Raw genomic sequence first — 18439 nt, 5'->3', positions numbered from 1 at the left:
ACTCACCTTAAGCCCAAGTTGGCTGCATTTCCCATTGCAAGGCTGCCAACCGATGACATTGGTGTTGACGTTGTCGATGTGGTTGCGTTCGAATTTGATGATGCGGCATTGTTGCTAATATTATTGTTGTTGTTGTTGTTGCTGCTGCTGTTGGTGTTGCCGCGATAGTCCAGCACGCTGTTCGCGCTGCTAGCCCGACTGTTGGCCATTGTTGGTGTTGTTGTGTTTATAGCGGTTGTTGCCAACGAAACGGCGGCTGCAATTGTTGTGGCTGCATTGAGAGCATTTGCACTGCTGATGTTGTTGTTGCTGCTGCTATTGCTGGAAACTAATGTAGAAATTAAACATATTGAAGACACATTCTATTTACACACAATTTAATTGTTAGTTGGTGATATAAGTGTGTGTGTGCGAATGTTGGTATGCAACGGTACAACCAACTTGAAAGGTCTCTCACCAATTAGAATAACATCACTGTTTAAATAACATTGATGTTAAATTCAAAGGATAACATTAAACTCAAAAAAGCTCTTAAATTTAACTTTAACAGCCGCTGTTAGTTCACCCTGCAGCAAATGAAGAAATTAAATCAAAACCCAAAATAAATGAATTTAGAAATTGATTGTTGTTTTGCTTTAAAAAATACATTTTATTCATTTTTAAAATAAATAAAATAAGGAAAAAAATTAAATTTAAGTTTTATAATAATAACTTATTGTAATTGTAAATTTAGTGAAGAGAGAAAAAGTAGTATTTTTTATTCTTGTTCTTAGTTTGAATTGTTACATGAATTGAAAAAAAATTAATATAAAATTTTGTAAATTGTATAAAATATGTTATATTAAGTATTTGTATATATCTAAGTTAAAATACTTCTTATTTTTCGGGTGTTAAGAGCAACAACCATAGAAAACTGTTTGAAAATGGAAAAAATTTGTACAATCCTTAAATATGTGAATAATGCAATATTGAAGTGACAAACATTTTTCCATGATTGTTGCTTGATATAAAAAGTTAAGTATGACATTATATTAGTTGTGTGTATGTACATGATCACGTGTACCCAGTTAGTTAACTTAATGTAACTTATTGTGTAAAAGTTTATCCTTAATGTAAAGTCTGGCAACGCCAAAACAGCATACGTATGTTATTTTGTATGTACATTAAGTGAGTGAGAAAACATTGTTTCTGTGTGTAGGTGGATGCATAGCTTCTCGTATGTGTGTGTGTGTGCAAATGCAAGTGCCGTCACCAAGTTGAGAGAGGGAGATGCCACTACTTACCATGCGCCTCGGCTTTGGCACTGTTAATCGCATTATTGAGCGGAATTTGCAGACGAGCGTTAACAGCCAACAGATGATCGCGACGTGCAATTAAACTGGTCACATGCTCCTCCAGACGCAAATTCTCGCTCTGCAGCTGATGCAGACAGTTCAGCAGCGAGGCAACTGTAGACAGGGAGAGAGATAGGGAGATAGGGAAAGAGAGATTGAGCAACTGAAGAGATAATACATTGGGATTGATTCGCCATACTCACTGTCAAAATGCTGCGCCTGCTCCATGAGAAACTGTGATCCCTGCTCCCACTGACGTTCCAGCAGCTGCTCCAGACTTTGAGGTATGGGCATGTTGCCATTGATTCCCCCGCCACCAAACATCGATTGCAGCGGATTAGGAGCTGGCGTTGCGTTGCTCGCAGCTGCCGCACTCGAATTGCGCTAAAACAGTGGAACAAAAAAAAAAACAATTTCATTTAATTTATTAGTTGAATGTTAATGTGTAATTTCAATAGGCAGGAAATCTTAATATATTAAACGAGTATATGACAAAAGTCTACTTAAACAATTCTTTTTGGAGGGTCGATGTATATAATTATTCCTTATATTAAAAAATAAAAAACATTTTGACTTGTAAATTTTAAACGGTCATAACTTTACCAAAAGTCAACCGATTTTTATGCGGGATATCATTTTGATAACTATTTGGCCTCTAAATTCATTTTGCATTCAAATTTTGTTCATTTAGAAAATTTTATTATTTTTCGATTATCGAAGCCATGGTTCTGTGTTGATGGTAAGGGTCCCCCCTTTGAAATTTTGAAAATTCAAAATTTTAAATCTCAAGTTTTTACTTTTAATCAACTCCTTATATCATAATTAGTATAACATGACACTTTAAACTTGATTCTGAGACGTTTCATTTTTCTGTAAAAAATCATGTCAAATTCAAGAAAAATTTTGACTTGTAAAGTTGCTAATTTAAAGGTTTGACCAACTTTTAACATTCATAACTTTGTCAAAACAAAACCAAAGTTCAAGCGGAATGTCATTTTAATCATGGTTTGCCTTTTCATTCATTCTGCATTCAAATTAAGTTCATTTCATTAAAAAAAAATTGCACCCTAGATCTGGGTTGATTGATTGATTTTAACAGCAAAGTGTCCCCCCTTTGGAATATTGAAAATTTTAAATCTCAATCATTCACTTTCAATCAACTATTTATATCGTAATTAGTGTAAAACTACACTTTAAACTTGATTCTGAGACGTTTCATATTTTTTTTAAAACTTCATGTTAAATTGGATAAAAATTTGGACTTGTAATTTTGTCATTTTGATAATGTTTTTGCTTCATAATCCATTCTGCATTTAAATTTATGCATTATTGTATTTTTCGAAAAATAAAAATGGTAGCTCAACTTTTTATGCTATAATTAGTATAAAACAACCATTATTCATTATAATTTTTTTTAAATTGATTTGGTTCGGTTTTTTTCCCTGATTACAATTAATAATAATGATAAAAGGCATTTACCTGCTTGCCGGGAAATGGAACGCCAGCAAACTGTGAGGACATGGAGTCGGGCGTGTAGATGGCATGATCCTGCACCTCCATGTGCAGTTGCTCCGACAGTTTCTGTGCCACACTGCTGCTGGGATTCACATGATTGCCGAGCATATGTGTCGCCGTGTGGGCAATAATTGAGCTGGAGCCGGAACTGGAGCCACTGCTGCTGGTGCTGCTCAAGACGCTGGTGGAGGGCGTGGCTGGCGGTGTGGGGGCACTAACCGGTGGTGCACTGGCTGCAGCACCAGCACCACCAGCGCCACCAACACCATTCTGCAGTATGCGCACATCTTTGAGATCAACTGTTGCAACTGCTGCTGTGGCAACAGCTGCCACTGTTGCTGTCGCTGCTGCTGCTGCCGCTGCCAGTGTTGCATCTTTGGCCTTGCGTCCGCGTTTACGCAAATTGCTGCTGGCAGCGACGGGAGCAACATTCATTGTTGCTGCCAGATTTGAATGCAGATTGCCACCGATTTCGGAGCCAGGTGAACTTGGTGGTGAATCTTTAATGGCGCTAACCGGCAACATGGGCACATCCAATTGTGACTCGTAGGTGAACTTGAGGCCGCCATTGTTGCTGCTACAGGTGTTGTTGTTGGTGTTGCTGCTGCCCAGATTGAGGTTTAAGAGACTATTGCTGCTGCTGCTAGTTGTTGTTGCTGCTGTTGTTGCTGCTGTTGTTGCCGTGCTGTTTGTTGTGCTCGCCAAATTGAGATCAGGAGTTCTGTTGGATTTCGTTGATGTTGTTGTTAATGATTTGTTATTGTTGCATGTTGTTGTGGGTGTTGTTGGTGTTGTTATGGAAGAAGCATTTGTAATTGTATTAGTGAATTGCAATATTTCTAAATCTTGATGTTGCTGTTGTTGTTGCTTTTGCTGCTGTTGTTGCTGTTGCTGTTGCAGCTGTGCAAATTGACTATTGCCTGAACTAAGATTGGTGGGTGAGGAAGCGCTAGCGGGTGGTGCATTATTAATATGTGGTTGCTGTTGCTGCTGCTGCTGATGTTGCTGTTGTTGTTGCTGTTGTTGTTGTTGGTACAATTGCGTTTGCTGTGCACGCAACATTTTTTTATTCAATGGCTTTGCAGCAGCATTGCTGTTGCTACTGCCACTTCTGTAACATGCAACATGTGGTTGTTGTTGCTGCTGTGCTTGCTGTTGCTGTTGTTGGGGCTGTGTGGACATATTGACGGGGGAATCTAAGAGACTGACAACAGCATTGCCGCTGGCCGAGGACATTGAGGATGTGGAGGAGCACGAGCTGGATGCATGTTCTGTGGCAGCTGCCACATTGCTGTTAGTATTGTTGCTGTTATTGCGCGTATTGCGCGTTGTTGCCACAATTGGTGGGGAGTCGATAGAGGAGGAGGATAGAGCCTGCAACATAACCACCGGCGAGGAGACAGCTGGCAACAATGCTTGCGGAGGAGGTGTGGGCGTGGCACGATAGTGTGGTGAATTATGACGACTGCTGCTGCTGCTGCTACGAGTCAATTTCTCAACCGTGCTTGTTGTTGCTGTTGCCACAGTTGCTGTTGTCATTGTTGTTGTCGCTGTTGCTGCCGCTGTTGTTGTTGCCGCCGCTGCTTCACTCTTGCTCATGGCAGCAGCACGTTTCTTGCCCGATCGCGATTGAGATTTTGTGGGCGTGGTCAACGATGAGACGGATGAAGAGGAAGAGGATGCAGAGGAATGCAGCGATTGTTGCTGCAGCTGATGATGTTGCTGCTGCTGCTGTTGTTGTTGCTGCTGCGAGGTTTGCGACTGCGATGGTGTTGTTTGATGGTGATTGTGGTGGGTTTGGTGAGTTTGGTGATTCGCATGGTGGTGATGATGATGATTACCACTTTCACCAGAGCGCGATCTACGTGCCGTTGTTGTTGTTGCGGCGGTTAAGGTAATGCAAAGGCAGGTAATTTACATATGCAACAAGTGGGTGGTGAGGTGAGTTAGTGTGTAGTGGTGGGAAGATATTAAGCAAAATGAGAAAGAGAGAGAAAGAACAATAACAAGAGTAATTTTTAGAGAACACATTATGTGAGAATTGAATTTGTTTCCTTTTTAGTAAAGTGTGGTGAATGGAAATAAATGATAAAATCAAATCGCTTGCTTGTGTGGTGAAGTTGGATTAATTAAGCAAGGTGTGTGGTGAAGTTGGTGCAACAACTATCAAAGAATACGAAGAAATTATAATTTTGATCCTCGCTGCAAACTTAAAATCAAACTCAGCTGTTAAAAACTCACCATGTGGTGAGTATATGCAACACAACGCAACAAAACAACAGAATACAACAGAAACCAAGTTATTTTTAATATGTATGTGTATAAATTAAGTATAAACTGATCACACCGTCTTAAGAGCAGTGTGGTGAATACGCTGTGGTGAATTCGCTGATCATATTTACCTGCTGCGACGCGCTGGAGACGCCTCTTGCTCCTGCAGCTGCTGTACACGTGTCGTTTGCTTCTCAAAGCTGATCTTCAAGTTGCCACTCTCTGTTGTGGTGGCCGTCAGGTTGCCAGTGTTGCCACCAGCATTACTGCTGACCAGAGCACCCAATGCAGGCGATGATTTCCCACTCTGATGCTGGATAACAGAGGCAGAGGATCCACCTGAGCTGCTGCTGCTGCTTCCTCCCGTGGCAGCTGCATATGCTCCTCCCACTCCACCTGCTGTCAGTGGCGATTGTGCGGATTGTGATTGCTGTTGTGTTGAAGCGTGCGTTTCTGGAGAGAATTATCAATTGAGTTATGACATGGATTTAAGTGATGATTGCTCAAACTCACCACTCCCGCTGTTGTTGCTGCTGCTGTTGGGCAAATTGATACCAGGTACATTGGCGGTGGACAACGGCACCGAGACATACAAACTGGGGGCACCAGCGCTACTGCTGTTGCTGCTGCTGGTGGCAGCAGCACCTCCACCACTTGTTGCACTGTTGCTGCTGTTGTCCTTGCTGCTGTTGCTGCTGCTGTTGTTGTTGCCATGTTTGCTGTTGCTGCTGCTACTGCTGCTACTCGCTTTACTTGACTCCGCTTTTACATAACCACCAACGGATGCACCTCCTCCACCTGCCGTTGAACTGCTCGTTGAGGTAGTTGCTGCTGTGCTCGCTGTGGTTGCCGCTATCGCTGTCCCGCTCGCTGCTATCGTTGCTGTTGTTGCACTCGCTAATGTTGCATTCACCTCAGCGGTGGCAGATGTTTGGTGGGTGGGTGGACTCAACTCTGTTCGTTGCTGAAAAATATACGAGATAAATATCAAGAATTAGTAAAATGCAACAAATTATTCAAATGAAAATACGTTTATGCCATGAAAATCATGTATTTATCAACTATCACGATTTCTGCGTTTTTAATATCTCTCTGCAGTATATATCATAATATATGAGTACCTATAAATAGAATACGTTTATGCCATGAAATTCAGGTATTCATCAACTATCACGATTTCTGCGTTTTTAATATCTTTTTGCAGTATATTTCAAAATTTATGAGTACCTATAAATAAATGAGTAGATTCACATTGCATAAACATTGTTTCTCAGTCACACTGCAACATTGAGCTTCGATAACCGACCGGAAATTGTCAGCTGCGTAGCATTAAATGCTTCTATGGAAAAACTTTTAATCGTATTACTAGAATTAGTCAATGATTGAGCTTCATTACATACAAACATACAAAGTATGTACACACATATGTCATTTCATGATAACCTTCTTCTTTGCGCATGTTACTTCTTTAGTTGTTGTCTTTTGCGGTCATTAAAAATGTTGTAGAGACTTCCGGTAGCAAATTGCGGCATGTAAACACACATGTTTACAGCCACAAAGCATATAACAAAAACAACAACAAACAAGTACAATGAAAACACACAGAGATGAACATAAGCACAATCGATAATAACAGCGCGCTGTTAACTTAACAGCGACAAACAACAATCAATGCAAAGTAAAGCTCAACAAAACCACTGTTCATATTTGTTTTTGTTGTTTTTCTTCTTCTTCTTTTCCTGGGTAGGGGGCACGACGTTGCTGCATGTGCTCCATATAGATTAAAAAGCTGCCAGTCAGCTACACACAAGCAAATATACATCTGGATGTGGTAAATGTATGTATGTGTGTGCACATAATGCAACTCAAAGCTTATCGGCTGCGTCGTCGACGTTGCTGTCAATGGTAAAAGCAGCGCAGCATGTAATAAAATGAGTCAGAGTCAGAAGAATGCAGCAACAACAGCAGCCGTCGCTGTCAAAACTCGGCGAGGGCAACAAATGCTGCAACAATGGGCAAGTTTTTTCTTACATTTTATTTTGTGGTTTTCCCATATGCTGCCATATGCAGCCGTATGTATGTATGTATGTATGTATGTATGTATGCATTTGTGTGGCAGCAAATGTTACTTGCAGCTAATGCACAAAACAATAAAGAGAAAGAGCAACAGACGGTGAGAACAGCAGCGACCGTCCGTTCCCACTCTCCCTCTCTCTCTCTCTTGCTGTCGTCTCTCACGACATCTCTCATTTCATGTTGCTTTCTGACTGTTCCCTTTTGGTTGCGCTCTCTGGATGGATGCGTGAGCGGATTGTGTTGTTTATTTGGGTGGTGGGGGTGCAGTAGCTGACATTGTTGTTGTAGTTTAGTCACGTAGACAGAAACTATTCACAGCGTTGCCAACCGGTCGTTACGATGTCAACAAAGTACAACGTTGCCAGACCCTTGGAATTTGTAATAGATACTTTTGCAAAACTATAAAAGTATCTTGGCAATTTTTAAGCAGAATTTTACAGTTCCAATAAGAATTAAGACAATTTTTGTTAACACACAACTATCAAACTACCTGCCAAGGTCAGCAGCCTGTTGCTGCCTGGAAACCTGGAAATAAAAAAAGAGGCAGCAACAAATAGTGTCGAATTTCTGGTAAACACCTTCACGACTCATTAGATTTGGGTCATTGAAAAAAGGTGGACTCTAATTTAAAGTAGTACGAGTAGTTTGTCAAAGGCATTATTTCAATCTCTTCTTCCTTTTTTCAGGGTCAACTTTATGCTCAACATGCAGAAATTTCCCGTCCTGGGCAGCTGCTGTTGCAGCTAAAGTCTGGCCGCCATTGAATATAGCTGATTATCCTGTTGCTGGAGCAGCTAATGGGCCAACAACAACAACAACAATAAGAACAACCCAAGCAACCCCTTTTGTCATTTCGCGTGCTTTGCATTTCGAATCGTTTCTCACTGTACTTCCCGTACAATATTTCAATTTTTGTAAATTCGTTTTTTATTGCAAAAGGCACAGCGACAACAAATTCAATAAGAGCGACAGCCGGAAACAAAATACCAACTATAAATATTATATTAGCGTGTGTCTGCGCGTGGTTGTTGATTTGAACCCTCTCTCACATTCTCAGGACAACGACAACGACATTAACAACAACAACAACAACCAGAGCAGGAGCAACGATACGATGTCGGGTAATTGTCGACAGCACGAAAAAAAAGGGTTGTCCTTGTCCGCATTGTGGCAGGAATTTTCGCAAACGCACCACACCAACAAAGACAACAACAACAACATCAAGAGCAACATGTCGAGGACATTAAATGCAGAATTGCTCAAATTGAAATAAACGACATCCAACTGATTGGGACATGGAGAGACTCCCAGTGAGGTCTGAATAAGGAATGGGAGATTGAGGAAGGTATCAAAGAATTCATAGTTGAAATTCGCGGAACCACAAGTAAAATAATAATATTTAAAAAAAAAAAACACAGATAGTAATAGAATAATAAAAACTATTTGAGAATAATTAAGAAATAATAAAAAGTTCCTTATCTCTGTAAAAATTATGGAAATATAGATTTATAACAAAGATTGAACTAGATTAATTGATATAAAACATTTTAAATGAATATCTACTGGAGATATAGAAATATTAAATATAAATATATATTTTAATTCAAGAGATTTAAATGAGAATTGTCTTTGAAAACAATGAAATAAAATGTCGGATATTTCATTTTTCGAATATATTTTCAGAGCTGCAAAAAATAACCAGTTGATGCAAATTTACTTTATATTTCAACAAAATGGTAAATTTTTGAAAAATGTGCTACCAAATATTTGGAAATTCCTTGAGTTTGAGTAATCGAAAACTTGCTTTTGAGTGCTGCGAGATTTGCAAAACATGTCTAATAGACAGGTATAACAGAGATTGATTAGCGTAAAGAAATGTTATGAAAAGAAATGATTATCTTAATCTGTGTGAGAAATACATCAAGGAACTTCTATTGCAAGCTGCACGAATTCCTATCACAATTAGAGCCTGACAGAAAAAAAGGACGAAAAAAAACAAGACTAAATACAACTGAAGCTGAAAGACGTGAGTCCCGCATACCTGAGACTAAGAACAGGCAGCTGTAATAAGATCGAAAGCAGGATCAATCAGCCGCCAGGAAGCAGCAACAGCAACAGCAGCAACAGGACACAAAGAAATTCAGGGTAGCTCGAGTTTTGGCAGCTGTCGTAAACTAGGCACAAAACGTGCCAACGTTGTTGGTATTTTTTACTGTGCGAGAACAAAACGGGCCAGGACATTCAGGACAGGATATACGAAGACAGAGAATAAGTTATCCTTGAGAGCGCGCGCAAAGCGAAGAAACTGGCAGGGATAAGGCGAACAGCTGTCTTGCCCCTATTTTTTGTGGCAAGACACAGGTCGAAGACGAAGGACTGCAGCTGAATCGAACCGCCTTAAATGGCACTTACACTAATCAATAATTGTCATTCAATAGATACACGTTCTTGGCCAATTGGATCATTGTGTGGAGCGTTGTCATTATAATTGCCAGTCAACTCCCCTCTCTCTCTCTCTCTCCCCCCCTCTCTGTTGGTGTAGCAGGTGGCATGCTTACAGGACATCATGCATTGAGGGTGCAGCTGCAACTGCAACTGCTGTGGCACAGTAACATGTGATAACGAGCACAGTTGCATGTAAAATGCGCTTAAATTATTGATGGAGTGTCAAAGACTTGGCGTGCAATTGAACAAGTTGAGGCATGTGGCATGGTTGCATATTTCCACATCGTATCTTTTATGCAAATTGCTTAAAAATAAAGCCCATAAATCATTTTTGAAAATAAAGGGTGCCTGACTAAACCATAATAAGATAGTAATACCCCAATGACTATATGATATAATACGACTCATAAAGATAACACTTCCTTATTAACTCATATCCGATTTTTTAGGGTCCTCACTAGTAAGAAAGTTGCATTAAATACTTTTGTAAAAGTTAATAATGTATGAATTCCATAGAAAGCAAAGAAATACAATACAAACTATAACACTTCCAAATTAATTCTCATAGAAAATACGATTAAATGCCGTTATGGATTTATCACATTTTAACTTTTAATCATTAAATATTAAGGGATGATTTTTTATAAAAAGATCCACTAAAGATACACATGAAAGTTCAATGTTTACGCTAGTTATAATATGACTAGTTTCTTTCAATATGGTGCTGAAAAGATTTTCTTAAATATGGGAAATTACAAAAATTACAGTCTAGTGGAGATCGGAAAGACATGCATAAGGAATTGTTGCTTTGGTCAGGTTGAGAGTTGCAGTTTCTCGAAGGTATTGCCAGCTGTCGGTTAGTGTCTTTTTGTGGATGACACATCTTGACAAAGACTCCATAAAGTTACCAAAATAGATTACGCACTTAAAGGCGGAATATGGGCATGTGCTAATGTTGATGCAGATGCAGTTGCAACGATGCGACGTCGTGTCAGCTGCAAGTGACAAACGCGTCGATCCGTAGCATAATCTAGACATGTACTGGGTCTTTTATTAGACCCCGTACTTAAAAAAATTACAGGGATCTTTTGAGTTTGTTTTAAAGAATATGTGCGTAACAGGCAGTAGGAGGCGTGGCAGAACCTATAAAGTATATATATCTTTTTGTCTGGTTTTTGGTTTGTCTACGTCTTGATCTTGGGTGTGGATTGTGTCTTACCCCGGAAAGCAGGAAACGTATTTTTAAATTGTGCGGGTATGTGGTGGCAGCGGCACCTCCTCCAACAGTGGCAACAGCTCCTGCGGCACCGCTACTGGCGCCCAAATAGGACGGCGATGCTGATGCGGATCCACCAACATATTCAATGGTCGCCGATGGCGTTGTGGATGCGGATGAGGGCGACGATGAGGCGGATGTCGAGTGCTGGCTACTGTTGTGATGATGTTGATGCTGCTGTTGCTGCTGCTGCTGCTGATGATGATGATGGGATGATTCTCGCTCTCGATCACGTTCCCGATCCCGATGACGGCGATGCTCACGATGCTCGCGATGTTTGTGACGATGTTCCTTATCCTTTTCCCGCTTCTCACGCTTCTTTTTCTTGTTCTTGCGATGCTCCTTATAATCGGCCATCTCAATGTGATTATTATTATTACTTTCCGCCGTTGCCGCCATGCTCACCATGGTAGCGGTAAAGTCCAGAGTACCGCTAACTGTTGTGGCCGCCACAGCAACAGCAGGCGCCACATCCATAGGCTGGGCATCCAGTGTGTCCATCATCATCATTTTTATTTTTCTGTTTGTTTGGTTTGCCGTCACTCTTTGTTTTCTGTATTCGGTTGCGCCCCTTTGAAAGAGATCACAGTTTTTGGTTTCTTCTTCTTGTTGGCTGCAAGCCAAGTTCGTGTTCTCTGTGCTTTGACTGTTCTTTTAGCGTCAATTTTGTTTTGTTCACTGTGATTAGCCGAATGGCAGCATAGTCTCGCTGTCAATCTCAATCTCAGTCTCAGTCCCAGTCCCTGTCCTCGCTCTCTTCTCTTTCGGCTCTCTTGCTTTAGCTTTAGCTTTCGCTATAGCTGTTTTCAATTGTTGTTGATACGTTTTCAATATTATTATTTTGTATGCTCTTTGGGCTGTTATTCTTCTTTTTTTTTTGTTTTACTTCAAATCACATTCACACGCACGAACACACTCACTCACACAAACACACACACACACACATGCAATTCAAAAATCACAGACCGTATATGTGAAGAACCAACTGTCAATGTGTGCGTAGAGCTGTTGTTGTTGTTGTTGGGGTGAATAACTTGCGTGGCGGCGACTGGGCTGGTTGGCTCTCCCTCTTGCCCTCTCTCTGAGTTAGCGTAAAAGACGCGCACTCTTTCTCACTCTTGCACATACAGAGAGAGAGACCTCGTCGTCGATTCGTTTTATTTTCTACTTTTTGCTCCACACAAAAACACAAATTGAATTTCTTTTAGTTGGAAATTAGCTTTTTTTCTGACAGCATTTAAAACATGTGCTTAGCTGGCCACGTGAACGAGTAATATTTTGAGCAGTTTTCATACAAGAAAAACAACTTTTTGTCGCTGACACCAACGGCCATTAAATTGTGTACACTTTACGCGCCTTGTATTTGCAGCGATGTTTGCGGTAAATGAGTTAACAAATTGCAACAAAGACGAACAATTAAAAAAAGGCCAGGCTTGCAACAATGCATAAATACAAATACGAATACACATGCACCTTTTATGCATACACAAAAAACGACAACTTAAAAAACGAAACCAGAACAAGACCGCGACAGTGTTGTGGGTTGCTGGCCGTGCGGAGTTGTACTAAACTCTGCTCTCTGACGACGGTTTTTGTTGCTGCAGTAGCGCACACCAACAAGACCCAGCGGGAAAACAACTGATGAATTTACCACTGCTCGCAGACGTGCATTTTCTACAGCATTGTGGTTGTCTTTAGAATATTATAAGAGTGATGGATTTACCGACACATCTACTCGCGTATAGAATGATTATATATTAAAAACTGGCGGGTATTGCAAAAATAATTGCACTACAAAATTAATTATATTTTCAAATGTATTTGAGTGTAGAGGTGATCCATTTTTCCCACTGGGTATGCGAGCGAGTAAGTGAGAGAGGAAAGCACTGAGCGCAGTTGTTGTTGTTGCTATCTGCAGCCGGTTTTCAGGGGGGGGATTATTGACGTATGTATGTATTGCATGTTATGTCTGCACGTAGACCAGACACGCACTAACACCAATACAAACGACGACGTGTACAAAAACAAAATGAAGCGCATAAGAACTCGAACTCACCGTGGCGACAGCATAAAAATAAACACACAGACACATAGGCATAAGCAAAAGTTAACTGGAAAAACGTCACCCAGTGGGCAAATTGGAGAGTGCAGCGATAAGGTTCAGTGACGCAGAGACTTAATTGTTGATTAGTATGTATATTTTTGATTAGGGAAATCCTTGAATGCTTATATTTATACTCATTTAAGCTGGTTGTAGCAATTATGAATAATCTTACTACTAGGAAACTTATAAATATTAATGCATTTAGTAGAAAGTTGTATTGTATTTAGTTGATAAGTATGACAAACTGCATTGAGTTTGTTAAAGTTCACGACTGCTCGAATTTTGATACTTTAAGTTAAGATATCAATTTATAACCAGTTTACATAAACACCTCATGTGATCATTGATCAAAAAGTTTATTGGGCAGCACGCCGCAAAGCAGAACGCATAAAAGTGAATCTTTCATAGGCGCTCAACACACAAATACATACATAAGCATACAATTGCACACAGTCACACAACTGCAAGCTCTAACATGCAGCGCATGTCGTAATGCTGTTGATGTTGTAATAAATACGGCAGCAACAACAGTGACGACAATGTTATCAATGCAGACAGACAACTTGAAATGACCAGGAAACGAAATCAACGAAAAGCTTAGCAAAACAAAATGTGGAAAGATTCAAAGAATACTCGAAATTGAAAAGCACAGGAAATAATTTGATGGTTTAATTGTGCTTAATATTTTTAAATATTTAAGGTGTGCAAACTGTTCACAGTCATTCACTTCGTCTGGGAACAGTTTGGCCTGCGCGTGAGAGCCAAATAGACGAGAGAGCGAGAGCTAGAGAGCAAGAGAACTCATTGCAACATTCAACAACAGCAATGATTTCCTCTCTCACACACTCTCTCTTTCTCTCTCTCATTCTCTCTATGTTTATTGTATGTGTGTGTTCGTGTGCTTTATGCAATGCTGTCAACGGGGGCGGGTGTGCTGCATGCAGGTTAATTTTCCTGTTGTTGTTGATGTTGTTGTTTTAACTGCCTGAGCCAGACAGAGCCGTCGACGATTGAAGAAGACAAAACAGGAAAATGAAAAATAATTGAATTGTAAGACGATGTTAACAGAAGGATGAGGTGAAAGAGGAGACACACAAACCTGTGACCACCAGACGTTTGCAATTGGCAATAAATAAACAGAAGAAGAAGAAGAATCTTTGCAGCTGGAGAGCTGGAAGACGGAGAGGCAGCATAATTTGTGATGCAAATAAATGGAAATACAAAGCCCGAAAAATCATGGGGTAGAAAAAATAACATTAAGTGGTATTTACCTGAGTGACGGGACGGGGGTGATGAGGGGGGGGTGATGAACGTGCCTGTTTTACAAAACAAACAAAAACAACAAGAAAAACGAATGGAAATGGGAACGGCACAAACATTGCCGTTGCATAGCCAACGGTTGGTTGGGTTCTCTCCCCCACCCCACCCCTCTATGGTAATCAAATCAAAGAAGGTGGCAAAGAGCACAATAATGGCGCCGTATCGTCGTAAGCTCAAAAATTAATTTTAATATGCAAGCGTCGCAGTTGTTATTGTGGTTGTTGTTGTAGTTGTGGTTACTTTGACAACAAAGAAATTTCCATCAATTTGAAAAACTTAATTAAAAGACACTAGAACTTTAAGCAACTAATATGAATTAATATTTCCCAGACGGACCATCAGACAGGTGCTTAATGATGGTTTCATTAGACCCTTCTGATCCCAGGACTGTTTGGGTCATTCAACTTCAACTTCAAAAATGGCAACAGGCTTCTTCACTCAAGGAGCAAACAGCGCGTAAATGCGTGTAAATATTTGGTCAGGCAACATTTCAACTCTGCACACCACACTAAATAAACTCATTTTATGTATGCCTCCATCGTTAAACCAAAATTCAAAAAGGGGGTTATGTTTAAGCAAATACATTTCAAAGATCAAGTTATATTAAAAATGTCAACAGCCAAATAAATATTTACAGTAAAGGGGTGGGTGGGAACAGCAGAAACAACAACAGCAGCTGTTAAGACTTTGCATTAACATAATAATGGTAATAGTTTACAGTGTGCGGGAGAGATGTTAACAGTAACATAACAGTTCAATAACAGAACGGAAAAGTATCTGCTGTAAACAAAATAACAGAATTTAAGATTTTATCTATGTATCTATGTTATAAGTCTAACAGTTGTGCTACCGAAAATCAACTACAAAAATATATGGAAAGCCAAGACGTTATAATTGATATATGGGAAAACTGTTACGGCAATAAAACACGAAAGGGACACGTGTCTTACCTACACACGCGATACGGCGAACCCACAAACAAAAAAAAGGTGTTGATTTTGTTGCTGGGTGACCTGACTGAAAGTCCCTTTAAAACGTCGTAGAAAAATTAATTGCTTCAGGAAGACTATTCGCGCAAATGTTTTATTTTTATGACTATTTAGAGGGAATCAGTTAAGCCAACGGGCATATAGTTTTTATGAGGCACTGTCATAAAGTGAAGCAAACACAGTTTTTCAGTTTTTTAGCGTTTCCTGAACATTTGACAATACTCATACAGTAGTTTAATATCATTATTGAAAGGCACTCGTAATTGTCTATAGTCACATGGGTGACAAATTTATAAATTATCACCCACCACTTAGTGTAGAGACACCACCACTGAAAAGTACACTAAATAACACAGCGTGAAGTCCTTCCGTTGATTATTATGATTCTGGTTTTTTTTATAAGTTGGACAAACCCCCGTTGTTCTTCGCAATAAATGTGGTAAAAATTAAATGAAATATGAATTGCAATTTAGAGTTTTCAATCTGTTTTCAAAAATTTAAAACACAGCATGGCACCTAACATTTCTTTCCTGTAATGATATTTGTTAATCGGAAATCATTTATTGTTTTCTATTGTAACTGTAAAAAAAACCATATAAAACATATAGCTGAAATGTTTGACAATTCTCAATCTGAATCAGGGAATAACACCGAAACCGGTATCGGAACCGTTTACCGAAACTAACCGTTTAATTTTTAGTACTGGAAATAAAACCGTAACTGAAACTAATTCTCTTTCAAGAACCGATAACCGAACGGCTTGTACCGGTACGGTTGTGGTTAAGTTTCTAGGTCAAAGAGTTGACAAACTTCCAACCGTCATAACTTGAAGAGAACTGACCCGATTTTCAATCGGAATGCCATTTTGATCATGATTCGGTCTTTTAATTCACCTGCATTTAATTTTTTGCATTTCGTAAATTTTATTATTTTTCGACCATCATAGCCATGGTTCCACGTTAATGGTAAGGGTCCCCCCTTTGAAATTTTGAAAATTCAAAATTTTAAATCTCAAGTTTTTACTTTTAATTAACTCCTTATATCGTAATTAGTATAAATCATAATTATTGTAAAACGACACCTTATCATTTTAAAATGTTTCAAAATTGATTTGGTGTACCGTTACGTACCGGTACTGATACCGAAACCGAAAGAAGAAAACCTTTTACGGAAAAAGTTGTTTTAGAACGTACCGGAACCGAAAGCGTAACCTTTGTTGCTTTCGGTTTGATTCCTTGATCTGAATATTAATTATAATCCGAAATCGCTCCGATACTATATATTTATATTTATAGAAATATTTACATATTTCAACAACGCATAAATCCATTCGCGCCAGTGATCACAAGATATTAAAAATTAATTAAAGCCTAAAAAAAATAAATAGGAATAATTCTATATACTTGTGTATAAAAACTATATTTAGAGCTCAACATTTTAGTCATCGCCATTGCCTGAAATTTGTGTTTATCAATTGGAAAATGTTAAGAGAATTTTTTTTTTTGATCTATGCATGTGTCATATGTGCAAAAATTTCAAAAACGAATCACTCAAAAATAGACGATGACTATGAAGGTCTATAAATATATAGCATAGCTACATATCGAAATGCGAACATCGAATGAATAAACCACTCAAAAACACACCTGGCTACGACGACCTCAGACAATTTATTTATTTCTTTATATACATACTATTATGTTTGTTATTTATTGAACAAATTTAGGAAAAATAATATATGACATCGAATTCCTGGCATGGCAACGTCAACTATTTTTTTTCGTGGTCACCGTCTTAAGAGAAAAATGCAATAAATAAATGACTCAGCAATTAGTTATCGTAATGCTGGACTAAGAAGATACCCTGTAGTATGTTGTAGTTAGGAAAGATCCATATTTAACAACTGGAATTGCAAGTACAATAAAAAGCTGCAATAAATAAAAACTGTATTTCTTTTAAAATTAAAACACGGTCACACTTAGTCCTATACATCTTCGCTAATGCCATAAAAATACCATATTAAGATACAAATAAACACATTTCGAGCAGTATAATTATTCTCTTATTCAATTTCAAAGAAACTTCAGCTAATATACCCCATGTAAAATTTAAGGAGTGTAAGAACAATGTGATATTGCAATAGACTGAGTATTTACAAAAGTGTAAATATTTTTGAGCGTATTTGTGATGATGACGCTGACAACAATTGACGTTAAATTGTCGATTAGTTTTAAGTGTTTTTGTTTTAAATTTTTTCAAACAAGACAAGAACATAACATGACACGAATTCCATTTCATTTTCAAACTAAAAACTTATCGAGTATCTTATTAAAAAAAAAAAAAGAAAATTAGCTCAAGAGAATAATTGGCTGCTATTAAGAGAGCTTGCTAGAAAACATAACGAAACACGTGGCATAGGAATCGATAGAGTTATATCTATATGTATAACACAATTGCAATAAACAAATAAAGATTCTCTTGAGTGAAAGAGAGCGAGGAGAGAGGAGCTTTCTCTCTCTGTTAAGAGAGGGGGCAGCATATTAGCATCATATTTATATTTAGACTATATAATTTCAGATCCGTTATGGAACATTTCGTATGCTTTTTTCTTGAGCAACCAAACTATACATACACACACTCTCATATGTATGTGAATATATAGTTCTAGAATACGTATACGCGCAGTATGTTGAGCAATTATATTGTTCACGAAGTCGGTCGATCGGTCGGAAGCTAAATATAGAACATATGCGGTGGCTCAATCTCAAAACCGAAGAATACTAGAAAACCGAACGACGCACACCACCCACTGCAATTAATTTATACAGGTATTCCAATAAAAAATAATTGTACAACAATTTTCTGAAAAATACAACACAACAAAAAATTCCAAAACAAAATATATGTTGTTATTTTTTTTTTTTTTCATGGAACCCACTGGGGCATATATATTATTGGATGTTATGTGTGTTGTATATAGAGCGTGAATGAATTTGAACATTTTTTGCTCATGAATTAATTAGAAATGAAATTAAACGAATATATTCAAGAATTCGAAAAATTACTTATAAGATAGCAAAAAAACTAAATATGCTAAATATACATACAT

The 18439-nt window shown here is 38.6% G+C and overlaps 2 protein-coding genes across 2 annotated transcripts in view; both read right to left on the bottom strand.

Annotated features, from left to right (window-relative positions):
• Window positions 1-2: 2 nt before the first annotated feature.
• Window positions 3-18439, bottom strand: part of LOC117791110 (protein AF-10) — a 31209-nt gene continuing 12772 nt past the window's right edge. The window contains exons 7-12 of the mRNA XM_034630769.1: window positions 5634-6084; window positions 5252-5573; window positions 2814-3570; window positions 1538-1718; window positions 1284-1448; window positions 3-328 (exon numbers count right to left, since the gene is read on the bottom strand). Of these exons, the coding sequence (XP_034486660.1) occupies window positions 3-328; window positions 1284-1448; window positions 1538-1718; window positions 2814-3570; window positions 5252-5573; window positions 5634-6084 (2202 nt within the window). The remainder of the gene's footprint in view (window positions 329-1283; window positions 1449-1537; window positions 1719-2813; window positions 3571-5251; window positions 5574-5633; window positions 6085-18439) is intronic.
• LOC117791112 (splicing factor U2af large subunit B-like) lies at window positions 10726-12463 on the bottom strand. Its single transcript, XM_034630772.1, has one exon. It carries the CDS (start codon window positions 11425-11427, stop codon window positions 10741-10743), a length of 687 nt encoding a protein of 228 aa, XP_034486663.1. The 5' UTR covers window positions 11428-12463; the 3' UTR covers window positions 10726-10740.

This window comes from Drosophila innubila (genome assembly GCF_004354385.1).
Source record: "Drosophila innubila isolate TH190305 chromosome 3R unlocalized genomic scaffold, UK_Dinn_1.0 2_E_3R, whole genome shotgun sequence".
NCBI lineage: Eukaryota > Metazoa > Arthropoda > Insecta > Diptera > Drosophilidae > Drosophila > Drosophila innubila.
Note: the sequence above shows the minus strand (reverse complement) of the source record. Positions and strands in the feature narration are given on the sequence as shown.

Coding starts and splice junctions, on each gene's coding strand:
- LOC117791112 (XM_034630772.1), bottom strand. CDS start 11,427: ATGATGATGATGGACACACTGGATGCCCAGCCTATGGATGTGGCGCCT.